The 19,875-nt window shown below is 40.1% G+C and overlaps 2 protein-coding genes across 7 annotated transcripts in view; one reads left to right on the plus strand and one right to left on the minus strand.

Moving 5' to 3' along the window:
* Nucleotides 1-558: 558 nt before the first annotated feature.
* Nucleotides 559-19,875, minus strand: part of LOC122641911 (protein MON2 homolog) — a 127,160-nt gene continuing 107,843 nt past the window's right edge. For 5 of the 6 annotated variants that reach the window (XM_043835242.1, XM_043835241.1, XM_043835243.1 and 2 more), the window contains exons 38-43: nt 15,796-16,295; nt 8,739-9,063; nt 8,182-8,321; nt 7,433-7,557; nt 7,112-7,316; nt 6,551-6,903 (exon numbers count right to left, since the gene is read on the minus strand). In XM_043835242.1, coding sequence (XP_043691177.1) covers nt 6,825-6,903; nt 7,112-7,316; nt 7,433-7,557; nt 8,182-8,321; nt 8,739-9,063; nt 15,796-16,295 — 1,374 coding nt within the window. In that variant the 3' untranslated portion in view covers nt 6,551-6,824. Of the gene's footprint in view, nt 573-6,550; nt 6,904-7,111; nt 7,317-7,432; nt 7,558-8,181; nt 8,322-8,738; nt 9,064-15,795; nt 16,296-19,875 lie in introns of those variants that run through there. The other variant, XM_043835239.1, reaches the window with a different exon arrangement.
* On the plus strand, nt 3,265-4,406 carry LOC122641913 (late embryogenesis abundant protein D-34-like). The gene is made up of 2 exons (XM_043835244.1): nt 3,265-3,595; nt 3,946-4,406. The coding sequence occupies exons 1-2, from the start codon at nt 3,266-3,268 to the stop codon at nt 4,393-4,395; spliced, it is 780 nt and encodes a 259-aa protein (XP_043691179.1). The 5' UTR covers nt 3,265; the 3' UTR covers nt 4,396-4,406.

Genomic DNA, 19,875 nt, shown 5'->3' on the forward strand with positions numbered 1-19,875 from the left:
AAAGAAAAGGAAGACTTGTTAAAATTGGAAGTTTATTTTCTAGAAATAGAAGCTACATGTAAACAATCTTCTCTTCTTCTTCTTTCTATTTTTTTCTTTTTCTTAGGATTCAAGGCATTGTAAAGAGGAAAGAGAAGAGAATATTCTCTTTTCTTAGGAATATTTCTCCTACACTTCCATCTTCTCTCTTCTCCTCTCTTCCACCTATAAATACCCCCTACCTCTCTTGTAAAATTGGCTCATTCACTTAGTGAAATTTCTTCTCTTCTTCTCCTTCTAATTTGTGATTTTTGACTTTTCTAAGTTCTAGTTTGCTTTTATAATTTTTAGTTAATGCTTATAATAGGTTTAGTTTATGCTTTAATTTCAATTTAAGTCTTCAATTGGGTTGTAATTTCTTAATTCTAGTTTAGGTTTTAAGCCTTCTAGTCTAAGTTCTTAAGTTGATGACAAGACTTGAAGATTTAGAAGAGGAGGCCGTAGTAAGTTTATGCAAGTATTCAAGCTTTTCATTTACATTCATGCAAAGCATCCAGGGTTTTACTATCTAAACTCTCAATCTCATTCTCCATCTCCTCTATCTCTCTCTATCTTCTTCTTCTTCCCCCTCTATTTCTTTAATTTTAATTTTATGTGGTTGTGGTTTATGGATGCATTTTTATTCCCTTATTTCTTTTTATGTGGTTAGTATGTGTGGCTGCATTTTTATTCCTTTCAATTCGCTTTAGTTTGATAGGTTAGATGCTCATGTGTTAGGACGCCGATTTAATCCCTTAATTTTGTTAGATGCTTATGAGTTAGGATGCATTGATTTTCGTTAGTTTAATTAGTTTAATTTAACACTTTAATTTAGTTCATTTTGCATTACTTTTAAGTTAGTTAAATAGAGTGGCGTATATCTCCTCGTGTTCGACCCGTAGCTACGATTGACCCGTACGCTTGCGGTTTTATTTTAACTCAAACAGGTGGCAAATGGCGAAAGAGGAATTTGTTCAGTTGCAGAGCATATGGACTACCAACCAATGTCTTTATGATCTGCTTAATTTTCCTTTCTCTATCCCCATCCCGTGGACTTTGATAGGTGTTTATTGTGACTTACTTGACCATTCCATGAACTTTTCTAAGATAGGTATCTATCACTTAACGTTAACACCGCACACTCACAGCACACGTAAAATTCCTTAGGCTATGTACTTTCCTTTTGCCTCTTAATATACTTTCTTTTCGTCAAAAAAAAAAAAAAAAAAAAAAAAAAAAAAATATACACACACATACCAGTAAATCTTTTTTTGGTCAAGAAGAAAAGTATATTAGTATTACTTATGTGATTTGTACAAGGGGGACTCCAAAGAGCCCGAGGGCAAATGTAAACCAAAACGACCGAGAAAGGCTTGGGGGTAAGCAAAAAAACAGGTGCCAAGTAAGGAATACATGTAAAACAAAGAAAATAATAACGAAGATATCTTCATGGCGGTGGGGTGGAAGATGACCCTGTTGCAGACGAGCCAGTGGGAGTTGAAGTAGATGGTGTTTGACAATTCTTGCAAGAAGCTGATAACAGTTGGAGCCAGAGTTGGGTGAACCAATACCCATATTATGTTGACGACCACGGGCAAATTTTCTTAAGTGAGACTAAACGATGGGCAAGAGGGTTGTAGGCAGAGCGAGGGGGAAAAAGACAGTCCCATAATTAGAAGGGGGCTAGATGGCGAGACAAATGTTGAACAAGATGGGGCAGTGGGAGACAAAGGCAAAGAGGTTGGGGCAAGAATCGAAGTGGGGTGAGGAGCTTTCATAGGGTGTAGTAGGCTGAAGCGAGCAAAGAGCATTGAAGAGCTTTTGTGGGGTCAGAAGTTGGTGCTACTAAGCTACTATTATCACCTCCACTGCTTGACTTAGATGCACCAGTCAAGGGATCACTGAATGAGGAAGATGAGAGAGATGTGTCTTCAAGTGGCAATGAAGAAAGGGGGGCGGGGATCACTATATGGCATGGAAAGGGCGGGGTTATGTTGCATGGGGAGGGAGGGGGTGTGCCATGTGGCAAGGGACTAAAGGGGAGTGAGGACGTATCCTCAAGTGGCATAGAGGAAGGATGCGCTTGTTAAGTGGCAGGAGGATAGGGGAAAGGGGTCAGGGCAAGGGGTTTGTCATGACATTATGTGGCATGGAAAGGGAGGGGGGTGTCACTTGGCAAGGGAGTAGGGAGGAGGGGAGGAAGGGGGGGGGGGGGGGGGAGGGTAGGGGGATGGTATGGGCTTTCATTCGGGAGGGAGGGTGAAGCTCGATAGTCCTTGTTACAAGAAAATTTAAAACATAATAACTTGAGTCGAGATCAATGATTCATGGATGATTGACAAGAGGGCGTTCAGACTGCCCGTGTGAACTTGATGCAAATGCGAGTCATGATTCGCTTTGAGGCCACCCCTTACTCTATCAAAAGATGTTGTAATTTCCACTGAGTTTGAAGGTGAGTTTTCACAAGAGATAAGGAAGGTTCAAGCCCAACAATTTACCGATGAGGATTAGGGTCCCCCAAACTCGGGCTGCCCCTCTGGGCGCCCATCAATATCAACCATATCTACGATAAGTTGAGCTACAAAAAAAAAAAAAAAAAAGGAGGTACATGGAAGGCAGCTGAAAGTGCAATCGTTTGAAACCCAAGCAAGTTATTATGGGGTTCAAATGTTCCATCATCCCACCTTCTCCCGATAAAAATACTCCCTCTTTCACTTGTAAAGAAAAAGGTACACGGTTTTGTTGTTAAAAGCACAAAAATTTCAATTTGATCTTATCGTTACTAGAAAGAGTATTTTGGCTATCCAAAATATCCACTTCATTAACGATATTTATTTTTAGGGGCCACACGAGATGAGACTTGAGAGTAGTTTAGTTTATTATCATGGAGATTATCTCTTGAAAACAAAGGGAAAGGAGGTACCTGAGGTCGGTGGTTATGGAAAATGCCCTTGACGGTGCTTTCAGAGACAGCACTTGCCCTAAAAGGCAACCACGTGTATTAGTACAAGAGAACCGCGTCCAATGCTCCATTGGACACGTTCAACTCCAAAGCCAATGTGTCCCAATCCTCATTCACTGTCTTACAATTCCTTTGCATATATATATATATAGAGTCAGTCTTTGATCTCTCTCTGCACTTCTTACTGAACTGGACAAATCACCGAACACATTCAAGACGCTTTGCACCAAAATCTGGTCAGACCATCCAAACCCAATTGAGAACTCAAAGCTTCAAAGAGTGAAAATGAGTCAGCAACAACCACAAAGGCCTCAACCCAGTGGGCAAGAGAAGCCAATCAAATATTCCGACGTGTTTACAGTCTCCGGCGACCTTGCTTCCAAACCCGTCACTCCAGAAGATGCTGCCATGATGCAGACCGCCGAGAATCTAGTCCTCGGCAAGACACAGAAAGGTGGCCCGGCCTCTGTTATGCAATCTGCGTCCACGTTTAACGAAAAAACCGGGCAGGTTGGTCACACTGACGTCAACGACGTCACCGCTGAACAAGGCGTCTCTGTTGCTGAGATTCAGGTCTCCGGTGTTCGCATCATCTCCGAATCAGTTGCCGGACAGGTTCTCTCTCTTCTCTCCCAGGGTTTTAAGAATCGGGAATCGAATCGGGTGAATCGGTTGTGATTGATCCCGATTTGATCGATTCATACCCAAAAAAACTTAAAGAAATTCTCTCTTTTTGATCTAAAAATCAATTCTAAGGTTCCTGAGTATCGATTCTGGTGGATTCAGACCGATTGCATCTCCGATTCGTATCGGCTCTGATCGATTCTGATTCTAGATTCCCTGTTTTTTAATAGCAGGATCGATTCTCATCTCCGATTCGGCATTTTAAAACCTTGCTTTCTCCCCCTTGATCGACCACTGGTCCGATTTCTAAAAAACTCTTTTATGTTATTAAAATGGTGCAGGTGGTTGGACAGTACGTGCAGCCACAGCCGGTGCCGCAGAGATCACCAGTTTCAGTTCTTGAAAACGACTCAGTAACCATAGGAGAGGCACTGGAAGCATCTGCACTAACAGCAGGTGAAAAGCCAGTAGATAAAAGCGACGCAGCGGCGATACAAGCAGCGGAGGTGAGGGCAACAGGGAGGAATGAGATAATGCCAGGAGGTGTTGCTGCTGCTGCTCAATCAGCAGCAAATATGAATGAACGGACCATGAAAGATGAAAACAAGATTAAACTGTCAGATGTTTTAACGGATAACATAGCGAAGTGGCCCGCTGATAAGGCGGCTACACGTCAAGACGCTGAAGGAGTGGCGGCTGCCGAGATTAGGAACGATCCTAACATGAGCACCTACCCTGGTGGTGTCGCTGCTTCTGTTGCCTCCGCTGCAAGGCTCAACCAGAATCCCTAAGTAGGGTGATGATGATGATGATGATGGTGTGTAGTGACTTGAAATCACGTTGTAGTGTATGCACTTGTATTTTGCTTTTCTTCCACTTTCCCTCTCGAGTTTTTCCTGTGTGTTAACTAAAGAAGTAAGAATCGCAGTATAGTGTAGTGTTAAAAGGGTTTTTGGAGATGGTAAGAGTTGGTTTGTAATTTTGGAAGTGGTATTAGGCTATTAGCTACTAGTATGTTAGTCTTATCGTTCCTCTATATGAGTTGTGGTTTGGGTTTTTTACGTGTGACATTTCAGGTGTTCGGGGAATATTTCTCAATCCAGATCGTTTGCGGCCTGTCTGCCCATAGCGGCAAGAGCAGCGCCCTGATGAGGCGTGGTGTAATGGCCATTTTACTCTTGTCCGGTGCCTTGCCCGAACAGGGGTAAGGAGGTTATTGCACCATGTCTCATTTGTGCGCTGCTATGACAGCAGCAGGCCGTAGAGGATCAGGGACACCATTTTTAGATGAGGATTCGTACATTGGAGATCCCTCCATCAAGCCTGTCTTATGGGGTCTTTGGTCATTTTAGATGAGCATTTATGCTCATCAAACTACATTTAATGCAGGTCATGCATATGCATGGCATTTTAATGCAGGTCGTGAATATGCATGGCGGTTTAATGTAGGTCATGAATATGCGAATTTTTATCGTCTATGATTCCCTACTTGGTACGGTTTCTACAGTCGGTCCTCTAATAAGAAGAGATAGATCCCACCCGGATAGAGTGTTCGGTCAAGGGATGAAATGGTCATTTTGTCCTCTTTTGTTCGACCTCTAATAAGAAGAAATGGATTCCACCCGGATAGAATGTTCGGTCAAGGGTTGGAATGGTCATTTTGTCTTCCTTTGTTAGAGAATTATAAGAACTGTACCGGATAAGGAATCGTAGGCCATAAAGGTCACAGTGCATGTTAACTCGAATACAAGGATAAGGGATTAAAAAAAAATAATAAATTCTGGAGTAAAATAACAATAATAAAGTAAAGGAACAATTTTGGATTAAAGTAATAATAATAACGTAAAAGGTTTTGTACATAATCGTGCATGGTACATACGCATGATCGGAGATCGAATTATTCTATAGTGGATTTCATGTGAGTGGTCTTGGAAAACCTTGGACGATACTTGTACAAGGACAAGATCTGTGGTCGTGCACAGGATCTGTGTTCGTACGATCGTGCCTTCAACCATTAGATGGGAATGAGAAGTCGTGTATTATATAGTCATGTCCATCTAATGGTTCAAAGCACAACTTTGTATTTGTGTATAAAAACCTGTCCCTAATAATAATAACAATAGAAGAATAACAAAAATTTGTTCTGCAATGAAAAAGAACAACTTGAGAACAAAAACAAGGTGTTCCCAACTTGAGAATAAAAGCAAGGTGTTCCCGATAAAACCAGAACGAGCGAAGATAAATTATAATTTCTGATCTCTCTAGAGGCATATTAGGCATTATCTTTGTTTGTTATTGTACGAAGTTTGAAATATCTTTCAGAAGTCTCATTTAAGCACCAGAAATCTTTGAGTAAGAAATTGTTTCTTCAACAATTTAGTTGAATATTGCAGACAATTTCACATTTAGTTGAATATTGTTGGGAATAGTTTCATATTAAGTTTCGGATTTTGTTGTCTTTCTATTTTCCTGAACCATCTTTACCCAACTGCTTAAGCTTTTGGGGCTGGATCTCCAAATTTGTGAGCTATCTCATTTTTTTTTAACAGTACCAGAGTGTAAATGAGCTCTTTTCACATCCCATAACAACTACTTTTTACCCAAAGAAAGCGAAGAAAATGATTAAAGAACACAATCTTAATAAAACTTCTCAACCATTGAAAATACAAGTTTAATGTGCAATACAAGATGGTTCATAAAATTGAATCAGGTCCAAATTTTCCTGACCAATATATGGTGTCCTCTTCCCATTTCATGGTTCGAGTTTACCAGTTGGCATGCCACATGGCAGAAACAAGATGCAAGAAACTGCACTCCCCATCTAGTTGCACCTTTTTCTACCATTTGATATGGGAAAGCACAAAAGTTAATTGATAACAGAAAGAGCCTTGGGGAAGCTCTGAATTCCAAACGTTCAAGAGCTGTGCTAGACATTCAGGCCAGTAATATAAGAAGAGTTTGGAAACCAATTGATTCTCATTTTGCACAACATTGCCGGTCAAGCTGTTTACCTATAACCCCTTTATCAGACAATAAAAAGAACCCAACCAAAATATTTACTGCACACTTTGTTTTCTCTTCCCCCTTCCTCACTCATGTACAAAAAATGTTAAATACATTACAGTAAAACTGACACGGAGAAAAGAAAATTCCTCAATTGAGCACTATCTACAAAAGATGTGTGAACTACACAGTACAGGTTCTCAACATGTCAAGTGGTTTAGCTGACCTTTTGGAGTCCCAGTTCTGTGGAGACAAGTCTAAGCAACACTTGCACAAGCTCCCTTACTCTTGCTTCCCTGTCCAACACGAGGAACACCCAAAATGATTTGACCATAATGTGAAGATGCAAAAATCATGTCAACAGCTTTGTATCTTCATAATCGCTACTATCTGGACAAAATTCATTTGCTTATGTAACCATATTATTTTACAGTGGTGCATTGTTTTCAGATTTTATATGTTGATGAAATTGAAAGACAGATTCTGAAAGACTATCTTTCATACCTTAAAATAACAAGCTCACAAAGTGAAGGAAACAGAACAAGCAGATGTGCACGTCCATCGTGATTCTCATTCTTTGCTAGGGCATCCCTCAAGTACGAGGGCAGGGAAAGGATTGACGCTGTATCGGGATGAATTACCAGCCGGGCCAACTCTTGAAGGACGAAAATAATTTCTTCAATTCTCACTGCAGGCAGTGAACGCTCTCCTGAAGACAGTTGATGCTTCAATAATCTTTATAACAATTTGATAGGTGAAAGGATCCCTAGAGAATATTAGAAACTAAAATGAACAATAATCACAACATAGAGAGAAGTTAGGCACCTAATTCATTCTCATCAATCAAGAATCTTCTCAATATGTATTCACATCTGCTAACGAGCACCATGATTGCGATTTTGCTAACCTCAGATCTAGTTGAGTTCCACTGATCCACTTCACAGGTGTAACTGGGGGACCCCCAAAAATAAAAAAAAGAGCAGGTGATAATTGATAAAGTGATCGATTAGAAGTACAATAACCATCATAAAAACTAGGTCAAGAAATGAAAAAATGTTGCCCACAATCTCATTAGTTTGGGATATCTTTATTGGGACCAATTGATGGCCAGTGGTGAAAAGATACTTGGCAGATAATTTAAGAGTGCAGGCCAGACAGAAACAATGATGGCATGATGCTGCCAACAAGCATCAACTTATAAAAACTATAGTCTGTCAAGAAGTCTGACTACTTCTAAGACTGATTGGTCATCAATCATCAGAAACGCTTCCCAAAAGGTTAGAACTCTCATTTCAACTATGAGAGAGTTTTGACTTTCAGGCCATAAAAATATCCCAATGATAATCAGGCTTGTTGGCAAGAGGTTTTAAAACAATGAGGTTAAAATAGAAGATTTAAAAGATGATGATTCCCTTCAGACAACGGCTGAGAATCAATCTGCTGTTACCAAATTCAAGCAAAACTATTGATAAATTCTGTTTTTTGCATCAATAAAAAATTACTGTAGTCCAAACTAAGATCTGTAATGCAAGGACTGGGATTAGTCAAAGATTCAAAGCAATACGGAGACTTACTAGCACAAAGAAAATAACTTTTGTAAGCAAGCCAAGGAGAAACTACTTGAATGTGAAGGCAATAGTCGTACAGTCTCAACAGGTAAACAGCATGTCCGTGATGCACAACGGTCCAGAGTGGAAACTAGCCGTTCAAGAATCTGCACAAACAGTGTATTTTCAGAAGAATAACAGTTGAACAGACAACACTTGAACATAGAGGAGAAAATAATAGAATAAAAACAACTTGAAAAGGTTAAACTAGTCCTGAATATATAGTGCTAGCTAACATCACTTTCTGAAATATAACAAGTGGTGAGCATATAGGGGTCCCAGATTTCCCCACATTAAATGGTCACAACGGACCAGCAGATATCCTGGTCCAAAATCTGTTGATATCACCATTCCATTGCATTTAAAAAAAAAAAAGAGATTCTCAGACCAAGTTCTTGTTTAAACATGAGATCCAATAGTCTAGGCAAGACACTGGCAGTTATTGATCTCTCGATGTACATCTATTCTGATACCCTATTAATACTGAGAAATTGTAGTCTATATTGAAAAAGTGAGAAGATTACATCTACAGGAATGTCAGTTTCCATCTTCAGAATCTTGTCACCCAAAACATTTAGAATGGTCATCTCTACAGACTCATCAGCCTTGAGTGCTGCTGGTGAGAGAACATTGGAAGGAAGAGCACGCCCACAAGAACCCACAAGGAATATTTCATAAATGTCAGCCACTTCTTTCCAGAGTCGTATCCTGGCAGTTCTGCTGACATTTGAATCCCTTCCACAGTTTATCTTCGTGCTATTGACATCATCAACAAGAATACGGTTGAAGCCTTCAACAGCTAATCTCCAGAGTGCACCATCAGGAGTGTCTCTTCTAGTTGCCATGCACCTTCACAAAGAGCCTCAATCTCGTCAGACTTTTGCTGCATAGCTGCATTTCTCAAGGTTTACAAGTAAATTTTACACAAGCAGCCAAATTGTTAAGCAAATAACCTAATGCTAAGAGGGTTGGACCATATAAACTAGGGCAGTGAGAATAATGTTTATCCTTTCATGATTTCTCCCTGGTGCACCAAAAACTTGACCTACAACCATGCATCAGATTTAATACAGGGACAAGTAGTGTCTTAAGGGTACTAAAATCCTTTGGTTCACTCATAGAATCAAGCAAACAAATCTGTAGTGAGAGTGGGAAAAAAAAGGAAAAGAAAGACAATGAAGGCATGCAACCTTATTATTAGATTGCCTGGACACCCAATAAAAAAAATGAAAATTATATGAAGAAAGCCTGCAATCTAATTGTTAGGTTGCCAGGACACCAATTTGGACTTGGTTACTGGAGGGGACTTCATCTTCCAATATCCACTGCAAGGACAAGAGAATCCATCCAATTTGCTGATAACATGGCCAAAAGAGTCTTATTTTAGTATTTGCCTTGTACTTATTTCAGTTGTAACCTGTTTAACATTAAATTTAGCAGAGTTAGCTGGGCTTTAGTGAAACAATGATGGCCTTTATATTTTCTAGCTTTTGTGATTCAGGTCTTTTTTTTTATTTTGTGGATGGCGGGAGGGGGGGGGGGTTGGTGATGGGGAGGGTTTAAGTGCAAGGATTATATGCACTGCTGCCCCTTTCACTAAAACTGGGGTAATATCCCCAAAGCTTCAAACAAAATTTTGGTGGATTACTGTATTCTATGATTCTATGAAAAATTCAAATTCTAACAACACAAAAGCATGCCATTTCCGTTGATGAATGGAAATGGATATATAGTTGAAATCCAAACATCTAACCTTGGGACTTCAAAAGAACTTGGGTTTTGGAGTCAACTAGAAAAAGTATTTATTGTTTTCCTTTTCAGAAGATGAAAAGTATTTATTGTTAAATATTGAAATATCTCGCAAAATACCATTTATATACCTATAACTTGGAATTTAAGAGATGTAGATGAGAGAAGAAAAGAGGAGGACGAGACGAAGAAAGAGAGGAGAGTGAGTTCGGTGGAATGTTGAGTGTTGGGAGTATTCTCTCCACCATACCTATATTACTTCACTAATGATAATAAAGGAATTGCATACCCCTCCCTAGAGAGGTAAATGAAAAAAGGAAAATTACAATATAAGGCAACTAGACAACAATCTAGTTCCTAAAGTACCCTTATTATATAAACCCTAACACTCCCCCTCAAGCTGGAGAATAAATGTCATGCATTTCCAGCTTGCATAATTGGGTACCAAACTAGAGAGAAGTAAGCCCTTTGGTGAAGATGTTTACCAGTTGATCACCAGTCTTCACAAAAGGGGTGCAAATGCAGCCAGAGTCTATCTTCTCCTTGATGAAGTGCTGGTCCACTTCGATGTGCTTTGTTCTGTCATGTTGCAGCGGGTTGTGAGCAATGCTTATAGCCGCTTTGTTATCACAGTAGAGCCGCATAGGTCCTTCAGTGCCAAACCCTAACTCCTAGACCAATCGTCTCAACCATATGAATTTGCAAACTCCATAAGCTACAACCCTAAATTGTGCCTCTGCACTGGATCTAGCTACAACAGGATGTTTTTTGCTTCTCCATGTGACTATGTTACCTCCCACAGTTGTGCAATAACCATATGTAGACCTTCTGCCTGAGATGGTTCCAGCCCAATCTGCATCTGTGAAGCTTTCTATTCTCAAGTGATTGTGCTTGGCATACAATAGTCCTTTCCTTGGAGAGGATTTCAAGTATCTGAGAATACGGTATATAGCATCCAAGTGTCCACTCTTGGGAGCATGCATAAACTGGCTCACCACTCCTACTGCATAAGAAATATCTGGGTGAGTCATAGACATATAGATGAGCTTCCTTACTAGCCTCTGGTACTTCCCAGCATCAACAAGAGAGGGACCGCAATCTTCTCCTAATTTGTGATTCTGCTCAATAGCAGAACTTCCTGGTTTGCAGCCCAACATCCCTATTTCTTTCAACAAATCTAAAAGAAACTTCCTTTGACATATGTTGATTCCCTTTTTGGACCTTGGCACTTCAATTCCCAAGAAATACTTTAAGGGCCCCAAATCTTTGATTTCAAACTGTTGGGCCAGATAGGTCTCAACCTAGCTATCTCATCCCTATCATCTCCAGTCACTACAATGTCATCAACATAGACAATTAGGGCTGTAATGGTGCTATTACCTTGCCTAGTAAACAAGGTGTGATCAGTTTGACTTTGGGAATACCCATTCTTCAAAATAGCCTACCTGAACCACTCCGACCATGCCTTTGGGGACTGTTTGAGACTATATAATGCCTTTTTGAGAAGACACACCTTGCCTTCAGCTGAAGGAAGCTTGAAACCAGGTGGAGTTTGTATGTACTCTTCCTCTTCCAAGTCACCATGGAGGAAGGCATTCTTTACGTTTAACTGATATAATGGCCAATCTTTATTGGCCACCAATGATGAGAAAACTCTTATAGAATTGTGCTTAGCCACAGGAGCAAATGTCTCCTGATAGTCAATCCCATATACCTGATTGTACCCTTTGGCTACCAACCTTGCCTTGTACCTTTTAACCGTACCATTAGACCGATACTTGATTGTGTAGACCCACCTACATCCAACTGAAACTCTCCACCTGAGAAGATCTATCAATTTCCAAGTACCATTCTTCTGAAGAGCCATCATTTCCTTAGATATGGCTTGCTTCCACTTTGGGTCAGACATAGCCTCAATGACATTCTTGGAAATAGAAATAGAAGGGAGGGTAATAGTAAAGGCGACACCTGTAGGAGAGAGAGCATCATAGGAAACAAACCGGGCTATAGGATTAGTACAAACTCTCTTTCCCTTTCTAATAGCAATAGGAACGTCTAAATCCGAAGGGGAGGGAATGTCACCTGACTGAGGATGGTGGAGCTTAGGATGTGGATCCAAAGGGGACTCTTAATAGGTCTTCTTCTTCCAACAGCTTCTTTTGTACACATTTAACTCCTTCGTATTGTCAGAACCAACACCTGATTGATTATCAATATAAACCATATCTACTTCTTTGTGTTTCCCAATGTCAAGCATAAAGGGAGAAATAGGTAGGGGAGTAAGAAAGAGAATATCATCAACAACCTTTTCACTCCCACGATTCTCCTCCTGAAGAGGATGCTGATGAGGAGCAAAGAAGGGTACGGATTCAAGGAAGGTGACATCTTTGGAGAGGAGATGCCGACGGGAGGAAGGATGATAGCACTTGTAGCCTTTGGTAGTAGAAGAAAACCCAAGAAAGAGGCATTTGAGAGCCCTTGGGGTCAAGTTTAGTTCGAGAAGATTTGTTAACATGAACATAACAAATACATCCAAAGACCTTGGGAGGAAGAGAGAGAGAGAGAGCAGAAAATTGAGACAAGGTTTCCAAAGGAGCATTGGAACCAAGAAGTTTTGTAGGTATGCGGTTGATGAGAAAGGAAGCAATAAGGAGGGCATCAAACCAAAAAGTCTTAGGATCATGCATGCCAAATAAAGGACTCTGAGTGACCTCCAAAAGATGGCGATTTTTCCTCTCAGCTACCTCATTTTGTTGGGTTGTGTCAACACAAGCTAGCTGATGGATAATACCATTATCAGTAAAGAAGTTTTGGAGGCCACCAAACATGTACTCCTCCCCCTTTATCAGAACAAACAATTTTGATTCGAGTTTCAAATTGAGTAAGAATCATTTGATAAAAAATTTTAAATGCATCATAGACATCACTCTTATGTTTCATCAGAACGGTCCAAGTAGTACGGGAATAGTCATCAACAAATGAAACAAAGTAGCGATAGCCAAATAAAGAGGTAGTAGGAGAGGATCCCCAAACGTCAGTATGCACAATATGAAAAGGAACAGTAGATCTATTACCCTGATATGGATAAGATGAACAACAATGTTTGGCAAACATACATGGTTCACATTGAAAAACATGGGAAGACGAAAAAGAAGAAAATAAATGAGGTAACTGTTTCCTCATTACAACAAAAGATGGATGGCCAAGACAACGATGCCATAACATTACAGAATCCACAAAATTGCTATCACTGCGTCTATATACATAGGACTACGCAGTGGGCAAAAAAGATGGTCGAGGTTCAAGAAGATAGAGCCTTTTCTCCTCACGTCTATTGCCAATAATCCATTAATCCTCTTCGTCACCAAATCTTGAAGAGACAGTGAGAAGGAAAAAGGTGACACAACAATTCAGAGATTTAGTTAAGTAACTCACAGAGGGACATGAAGAACGGAATCAAGAGAAATGGAAGATGTAACAGGATTCCTGCCCTGACCAGAAATGGAGGAAAGGGATGGGAGAGGAGTCCAGCCTAAGATCTGGATCCTGAGTGGTTTGTAGTCAGGGTTTAGGCCACCAAGCAGATTGGGGACACATTCTGTCTTAAGAGTGTGATACACTTTTGCTTCATCCTCTGGATTAGTCAGGTGAAGATTCCTGTAGTGGTCATACTCCTCCCAGAGGCCAACAAAGTTATTGTAGTATACAGAAATTGACTTATCACCCTGCCGCATTGTGATAATTTTTTGGAGAAGTTGGTAAACCTTTGCAGAGTCACCCACCCTGTCAAAAATCTTGGAAACACTATCCCAAATGTCCTTGGCAGTTTCCTTTTTCATAAACCTTCTCCCAATTTCAGGCTTCATCGAGAAAATTAACCAAGTCATAACCATGGAGTTCTCGGTCTCCCATTTCTGATATGTCATAGGTAGGAGAACTAGCAGTTGGAGCTTGAATAGTACTAGTAATATATCCCAGTTTCCCCCTACTCCAGAGGGAAAGCTTGTATTATCCAATTTCACAGTGGAAATCTGGATGTTGGGATTCTCAAATGCTAACTGAGTAGCTACCAGAGTAGTCTGTGAGTCAGCCAAAGCACCACCAGAGGCTTCTATAAATCCACTAACCCCAGACATAGTGTAGGAAGGCGCTCAACACTATGAAAAACAATATTCAAATCAAAAGAGGAGGTCCCACTCAACCCAAATACACAGTCCCACTACAAAAAAAAAAACCACCAAGGAAAAACAAACTCCAAATGTGAAGAACTCCACTTAAACAAGCCCTTCGAAGGGAAAGCTTCATAAGTACTAATAATATATCCCAGTTTCCCCCTACTCCGAAGGGAAAGCTTCACAGAATGAGCACAATCTAAGTAGTTGGTATTATCCAATTTCACAATGGAAATCTGGGTGTTGGGATTTTCAAATGCTAACTGAGTAGCTACTAGAGTAGGCTGTGAGTTAGACAAAACACCACCAGAGGCTTCTATAGATCCACTAACCCCAGACATAGTGTAGGAAGGCTCTCAACACCATGAAAAACAATTACCAAATCAAATGGAGAGGTCACACTCAACCCCAATACACAGTCCCATTACAAAAAAAAAACCACCAAGGAAAAACAAGCTCCAAATGTGAAGAACTCCACTCAAACAAACTCTTCGAAGGGTAACAACATCTTAAGACAACTCAAGGATCCATATGAGACATTCCACAACCATTTCATAACTGGAAATCATCATATATTGCATTCCAAATGCAAAAACGGAAGAAAAAAAAAAATCAAAACTGGCCATACCTGGCAGCCCCCACGATAATGAGTTGTGCTCCAACAACTCTTGTCTTCAACAATGGAGACCTTATAGCCCCTTTAGAGAACCCTTGGGTGATTCCTAGGAGCTATACCACAGCTCCAACAACTGCCGAGAGAGGAGTATCAGCTCCAAATGACTGACGGTAGCCCTAAAATAGGTCTGGTTGTAACTCTAGGGTGTTGTTGATGATGATTCGAGTTTCAAGGAAGCTCATACTACCTCATGAGGTCTTCTTGTAGGTTTCAATCAAGTCCTACCTCATGCCTGTTCAATCGATTCACATAGTCATTTCTTCTTGGAATCCTTTGTGCCCTAGGATCCCAAAGAGAGGAAGAAGAGAACAAAAAAATTGAATACGACTCTCAAACCATACTACCATAGTGCTCTGATACCAAGTTGGAATTTATGAGATGTAGATGAGAAAGGAGGAAGGAAGAAAATGAGAGAAGAAAAGAGAAGGAAAAGAAGGAGACAAAGCAAGAGAGGAGAGTGAGTTCAGTGGAATGTTGTGTGTTGGAGTATTCTCTCCACCACATCTATATTACTTCACTAATAATAATAAAGGAATTACATACACCTTCCCTAGGGAGGTAAAAGGTAAAAAAAAGGAAATTACAATATAAGGCAACTAGGCAACAATCTAATTCCTAAAGTACCCTTATTACATAAACTCTAACACTACATGGAATATATAAATAAATGTAAACAATTCATCTTTGCCACCAAGAACTCTCATACAAGGAAAACAAATATTTTTAATGTGGGCTAATGTTCATTCTGCCAAACAAACAAGGAGAAAAAAAGAAGAGAATATTCAGAAGTTCATGAAAGAAGTCATGGATTACCACCATCCAAGGCATGTCTGAAACAAAGATTAAACAGACTTCTTCTAAGAATTCATGCAACATATTAGCAGGAAAAAAAGCATAAAATTCAGTTATTTGATCCTGAAATTTTGACAGCCTTTCGAACTGCACCAAACAAATTTAAACCTGATAGATCATAGATTCCTGTACCTTCCAAGCCCTTGAACCATCTCAGGGAAAATGTTGTACTTTTCAACAGATGGAGCTAATAGAAAAATTTCTACCAACACTGGAACAAGCTTTTCTCCGAATAAATTACTTGAGAAGCCTGCTACTACATCCTTTATGGGGGAGCCAGAACTCAGAAATGGAGTTTCTGTTTTCTTTAGGGACGTGGCAGAAACACCATTTGGGAAATCAGAAGTCATGTTATGAGTTTCTGTGAGCATGATTTTTGAAACTGCTACATTCTGTTTGTTTGCTACAGAATCAACATCAAGTTGAGGTGCCACTTTTACTCCTTGATTATGATTTTTGCTGCTGCTGGCTTGCTCCATCTCAGCTTCTTTTTCTTCTAAAGAAGCTTCTGATCCAGGAAGGTAATGCAAAAGCTCACGGAGAAGCAGGTTCCACATTGAAGATAGGTGCTCAGTTGGACACAGTTGTGGAAGAATTTCGAGCATAGTACGTTGCACTGGTGGAACATGTACCTGGAGAATGGAAATCCATTAGACAAAAATAGTTTCCTCAACATTATTCGGACCAATTAAACCATGTCATTTATGGAGAAATTCATAGACTTTCCTAAAGAAAATAATCTTAAAAACAGAGAGCTCTAAATTAGGCTGTTTGATCATGCTTGCTGTTTCTTTGGTGCCTATGGTTGGAGACAAACAGCAACACTCTACATAATATGCTTCTTTCCCAGCTCACGGGGTGAATGTCAAAGAAATGTTTTTATTTTAGTGTATGATTATCCAGAATATGAAATAAGGTGGCCTTCAATCCAGGATATGAGATCGGGGTGAGACACTATTTTTATTTTAATAAGCAAGGGCGGGATAATTTTTATCTAATATTTTTTTTAGATGCGCCTTGTACCGAGTAGTCTGGCCCCCGATATATCTTTTGAGATTGGAGCTTGTTAGCTGAGACTATATAAGTCTCGGTATTAGCGCTAGCTAGTGCTAATACAGAGATAAGTTAGGGGTAGTTTAGGTATTATGTTTTGTTTTCTTTTTCTTATTTTCCTATTCTGTCCTATGGTTACTCTTAATGATCATATATTGAATGGAGTGGGAGCTCAAACATTAAGTTGAGACTCCCAAGGTTACACAGACCTATCATCTTTAACTGTTCTTATTATTTACATGGTATCAGAGCAAGATCCCTAGGGACTGTTACAACTTTCCTCGTATCTTATCTCCTCTGTTTCAAGGTTTCAATCATTATTGATTGGTTCATATCAGTTCGAGTTTGCAGGTTCTTTCGTTTTTTGTTTGAAGGGGTGCAACAGCCTATGCTGTGTTTTGGGACTGTTTAGAGACTAGTTCATGTTTCAAGATTAAGAACTAGGTCTATCTTTTTGGTGGTGATTGGTTTATGGAGTGAAGACTACATTGATGTTCCAGATTCAGATTCAGCGAATTCCCTACTTCCTATCATTTCTGATGTACAACAGATGCAAATTCAGCGAGAGCAGCTTGTTGTCATGGGATTTTTGGGTGGTCTTGGGAAGGATTTTAATTCAATTTGTTCTCAAATACTCGGTGGTGATAAGGTAGCCACACATTCAGATACTTTTTCATGACTTTTATGAGTATCTCGTGAGAATTCTCATGATTCCACCCCTGTTGATAATTCAGCTTTGGCTTTTTCTACACCTAACCGTGGGCCCAGTAGTGGGACAGTTACTGGTGGTAGTCGTGATTGTGGGGCTGGTTCTGGCAAAGCTTCTATTTCTAGTACTCGGGCTGGTTCAAATACTTCAGGTTCGGTGAAGACTTGTCACCATTGTGGTCGCCCAGGACATATCCAACGCTTTTGTTGGAAACTTCATGGCAAACTACCTCAGCAACAATTTGCTAATTCTGTTGCTACTACTGATTCCGCTGCAACATCTCAACGGTCTGAGGTTAAGACAATGAGGATGTCTGATCAGGATTATGCATGCTTTACCCAGTTTCAGATTTCTTAGTCGTCCCAACCTCCTATTGCTACATTTGTTAAGATAGGTAATGCCACTGCATGTCTTTTGACTGCTTCCTGCCCCTAGATCATTGATTCAGGTGCATCGGATCATATGACTGGGGTCTCAGGTATATTTTATTCCTTTTGTACATCGTCCTCTAGTGTTACTTTAGCTAAAGTTGTTGGTATAGGCACTGTTTGTCCTCTAGTGTTACTTTAGCTAAAGTTGCACAACTCGGTTTTGTGGCCTGGCGAACCAAGGGCAAAACCGAGATCTAAAACCTTGGGCAGAGGTCATGAATCGGGGGGCTATATCTACTCGAGGACACTTCATTTGTAGCGTGTTCGAGTGTGGCGTCAGCTCACTAAGTCCATTGTCGTTTGGGTCATCCATCGTTGGAGAGTTTAAAGCTTTTAGATCCTTATTTTTAGTCTGTTTCCAATTTAAATCGTGAGTACTATAAGGTTGGGAAGCTTCACCGTGTAAGCTATCCCCCTTAGAGTCAATCAACGGTTTGACCAACCTTTTTCTTTACTTCATTCATATGTTTGGGGTCCTTGTACAGTCATGTCTAAGTTTGGTTTCGTTATTTTGTTATTGTTGATGACTATTCCAGAGTTACCTGGATTTATTTAATGAAGAATTGTTCAGAGTTGTTCTCTATTTCTTGTGCATTTGTCAATGAGGTTAAAACTCAGTTTAATACTCCTTTGCGCATTCTTTGTAGCGATAGTGCTAAAGAATACTTTTCTGATCCCTTTATTGCTTTTATGGTTCAGCATGACATTATTCATCAGTCCTCTTGTGCTGGCACCCCAAAACAAAATGATGTGGCAGAATGAATAGACATTTAATATAGGTCACATGGTCTTTTCTATTTGAGATGAAGGTGACCAAACCTTTTTGGGCTGATGCTGTTTTGACTACGTGTTAGTGTGTTACCTTATTAACCGAATGCCTTCTTCTATTTTAAGTGGTGGTATACCTTATTCTTTGTTATTTCCTTCTGACTCTTTATTTGCTTTACCACCACGTGTCTTTGGTAGTGTTTGTTTTATTCATGATCATCGTATGGGTTTTTCCAAATTGGATCCCAAAGCTCTTAAATGCATCTTTGTTGGCTATTTTTATACCCAAAAGGGTAATCGTTGTTATTCGTTTGAGTTGCAAAAATATTGTCACAGTTGATGTTTCCTCCTCTGAGTCCACCCCTTATGCTGATTCTTCTTTGGTCGTTTCTGAATTGCATGATGATCTTCCTATATATATTGTTCACTCTCTGTTTCTCCAGTTTCACAGGTTTCTCCACCACCACCGCCTCGGCCTCCGGTTGTGTACCAATGTCACCTTCAGAAAGTTTGAACCCCACCCATTTCATCTACCTCTGCCTCTTCTTCGCCGGCTGATCCTGCAATAGGTAATCTTTCTTCTTCCCTTGACGTTTCTTCTGATCTTGATGTACCTATTGCTCTTTGTAAAGGTGTTCGGAGTTGTACCCAACATCCTCTTTCTAACTTTGTGCCCTACTCTGGTTTATCCTCTACATTCCATTCCTACTTGAATACTGTTGAGCGGCATCCTATTCCTAAGACTATTGCAGAGGCACTATCTATTCTTAGTTGGAGGGCTGCTATAACTGAGGAACTGTTGGCATTGGAGGAAAAACAGACTTGGGACCTTGTCCTGTTACCCTCCGGTAAATCAGCTATTGGTTGTCTTTGGGTTTGTGGTGAAAGTGAATCCTGATGGTTCTTTGGCACTTTTGAAGGCCCGACTTGTGGCCAAGGGCTATACCCAGGTGTATGGCGTTGATTACCAACACATTTTCCCTTGTGGCTAAGCTTACTCTAGTTCGCATATTGATTTCTCTTGCTGCTACTCAACATTAACCCTTATTTTAGTTGGATGTTAAGAATGCTTTCTTCCATGGGGATCTCCATGAGGAAGTTTATATGGAGAAACCTCTTGGGTTTGTTTCTCAGGGGGAGTATTGGATGGTGTGTAAGCTTAAGAAGTCTTTGTATGGGCAGAAACAGTCGCCTCAGGCTTGGTTTGGTTGGTTCACTGACGTTGTATTGGATTTGGACTGACACGTTGTG

This window comes from Telopea speciosissima, chromosome 10 (assembly GCF_018873765.1).
Source record: "Telopea speciosissima isolate NSW1024214 ecotype Mountain lineage chromosome 10, Tspe_v1, whole genome shotgun sequence".
Lineage (NCBI taxonomy): Eukaryota > Viridiplantae > Streptophyta > Magnoliopsida > Proteales > Proteaceae > Telopea > Telopea speciosissima.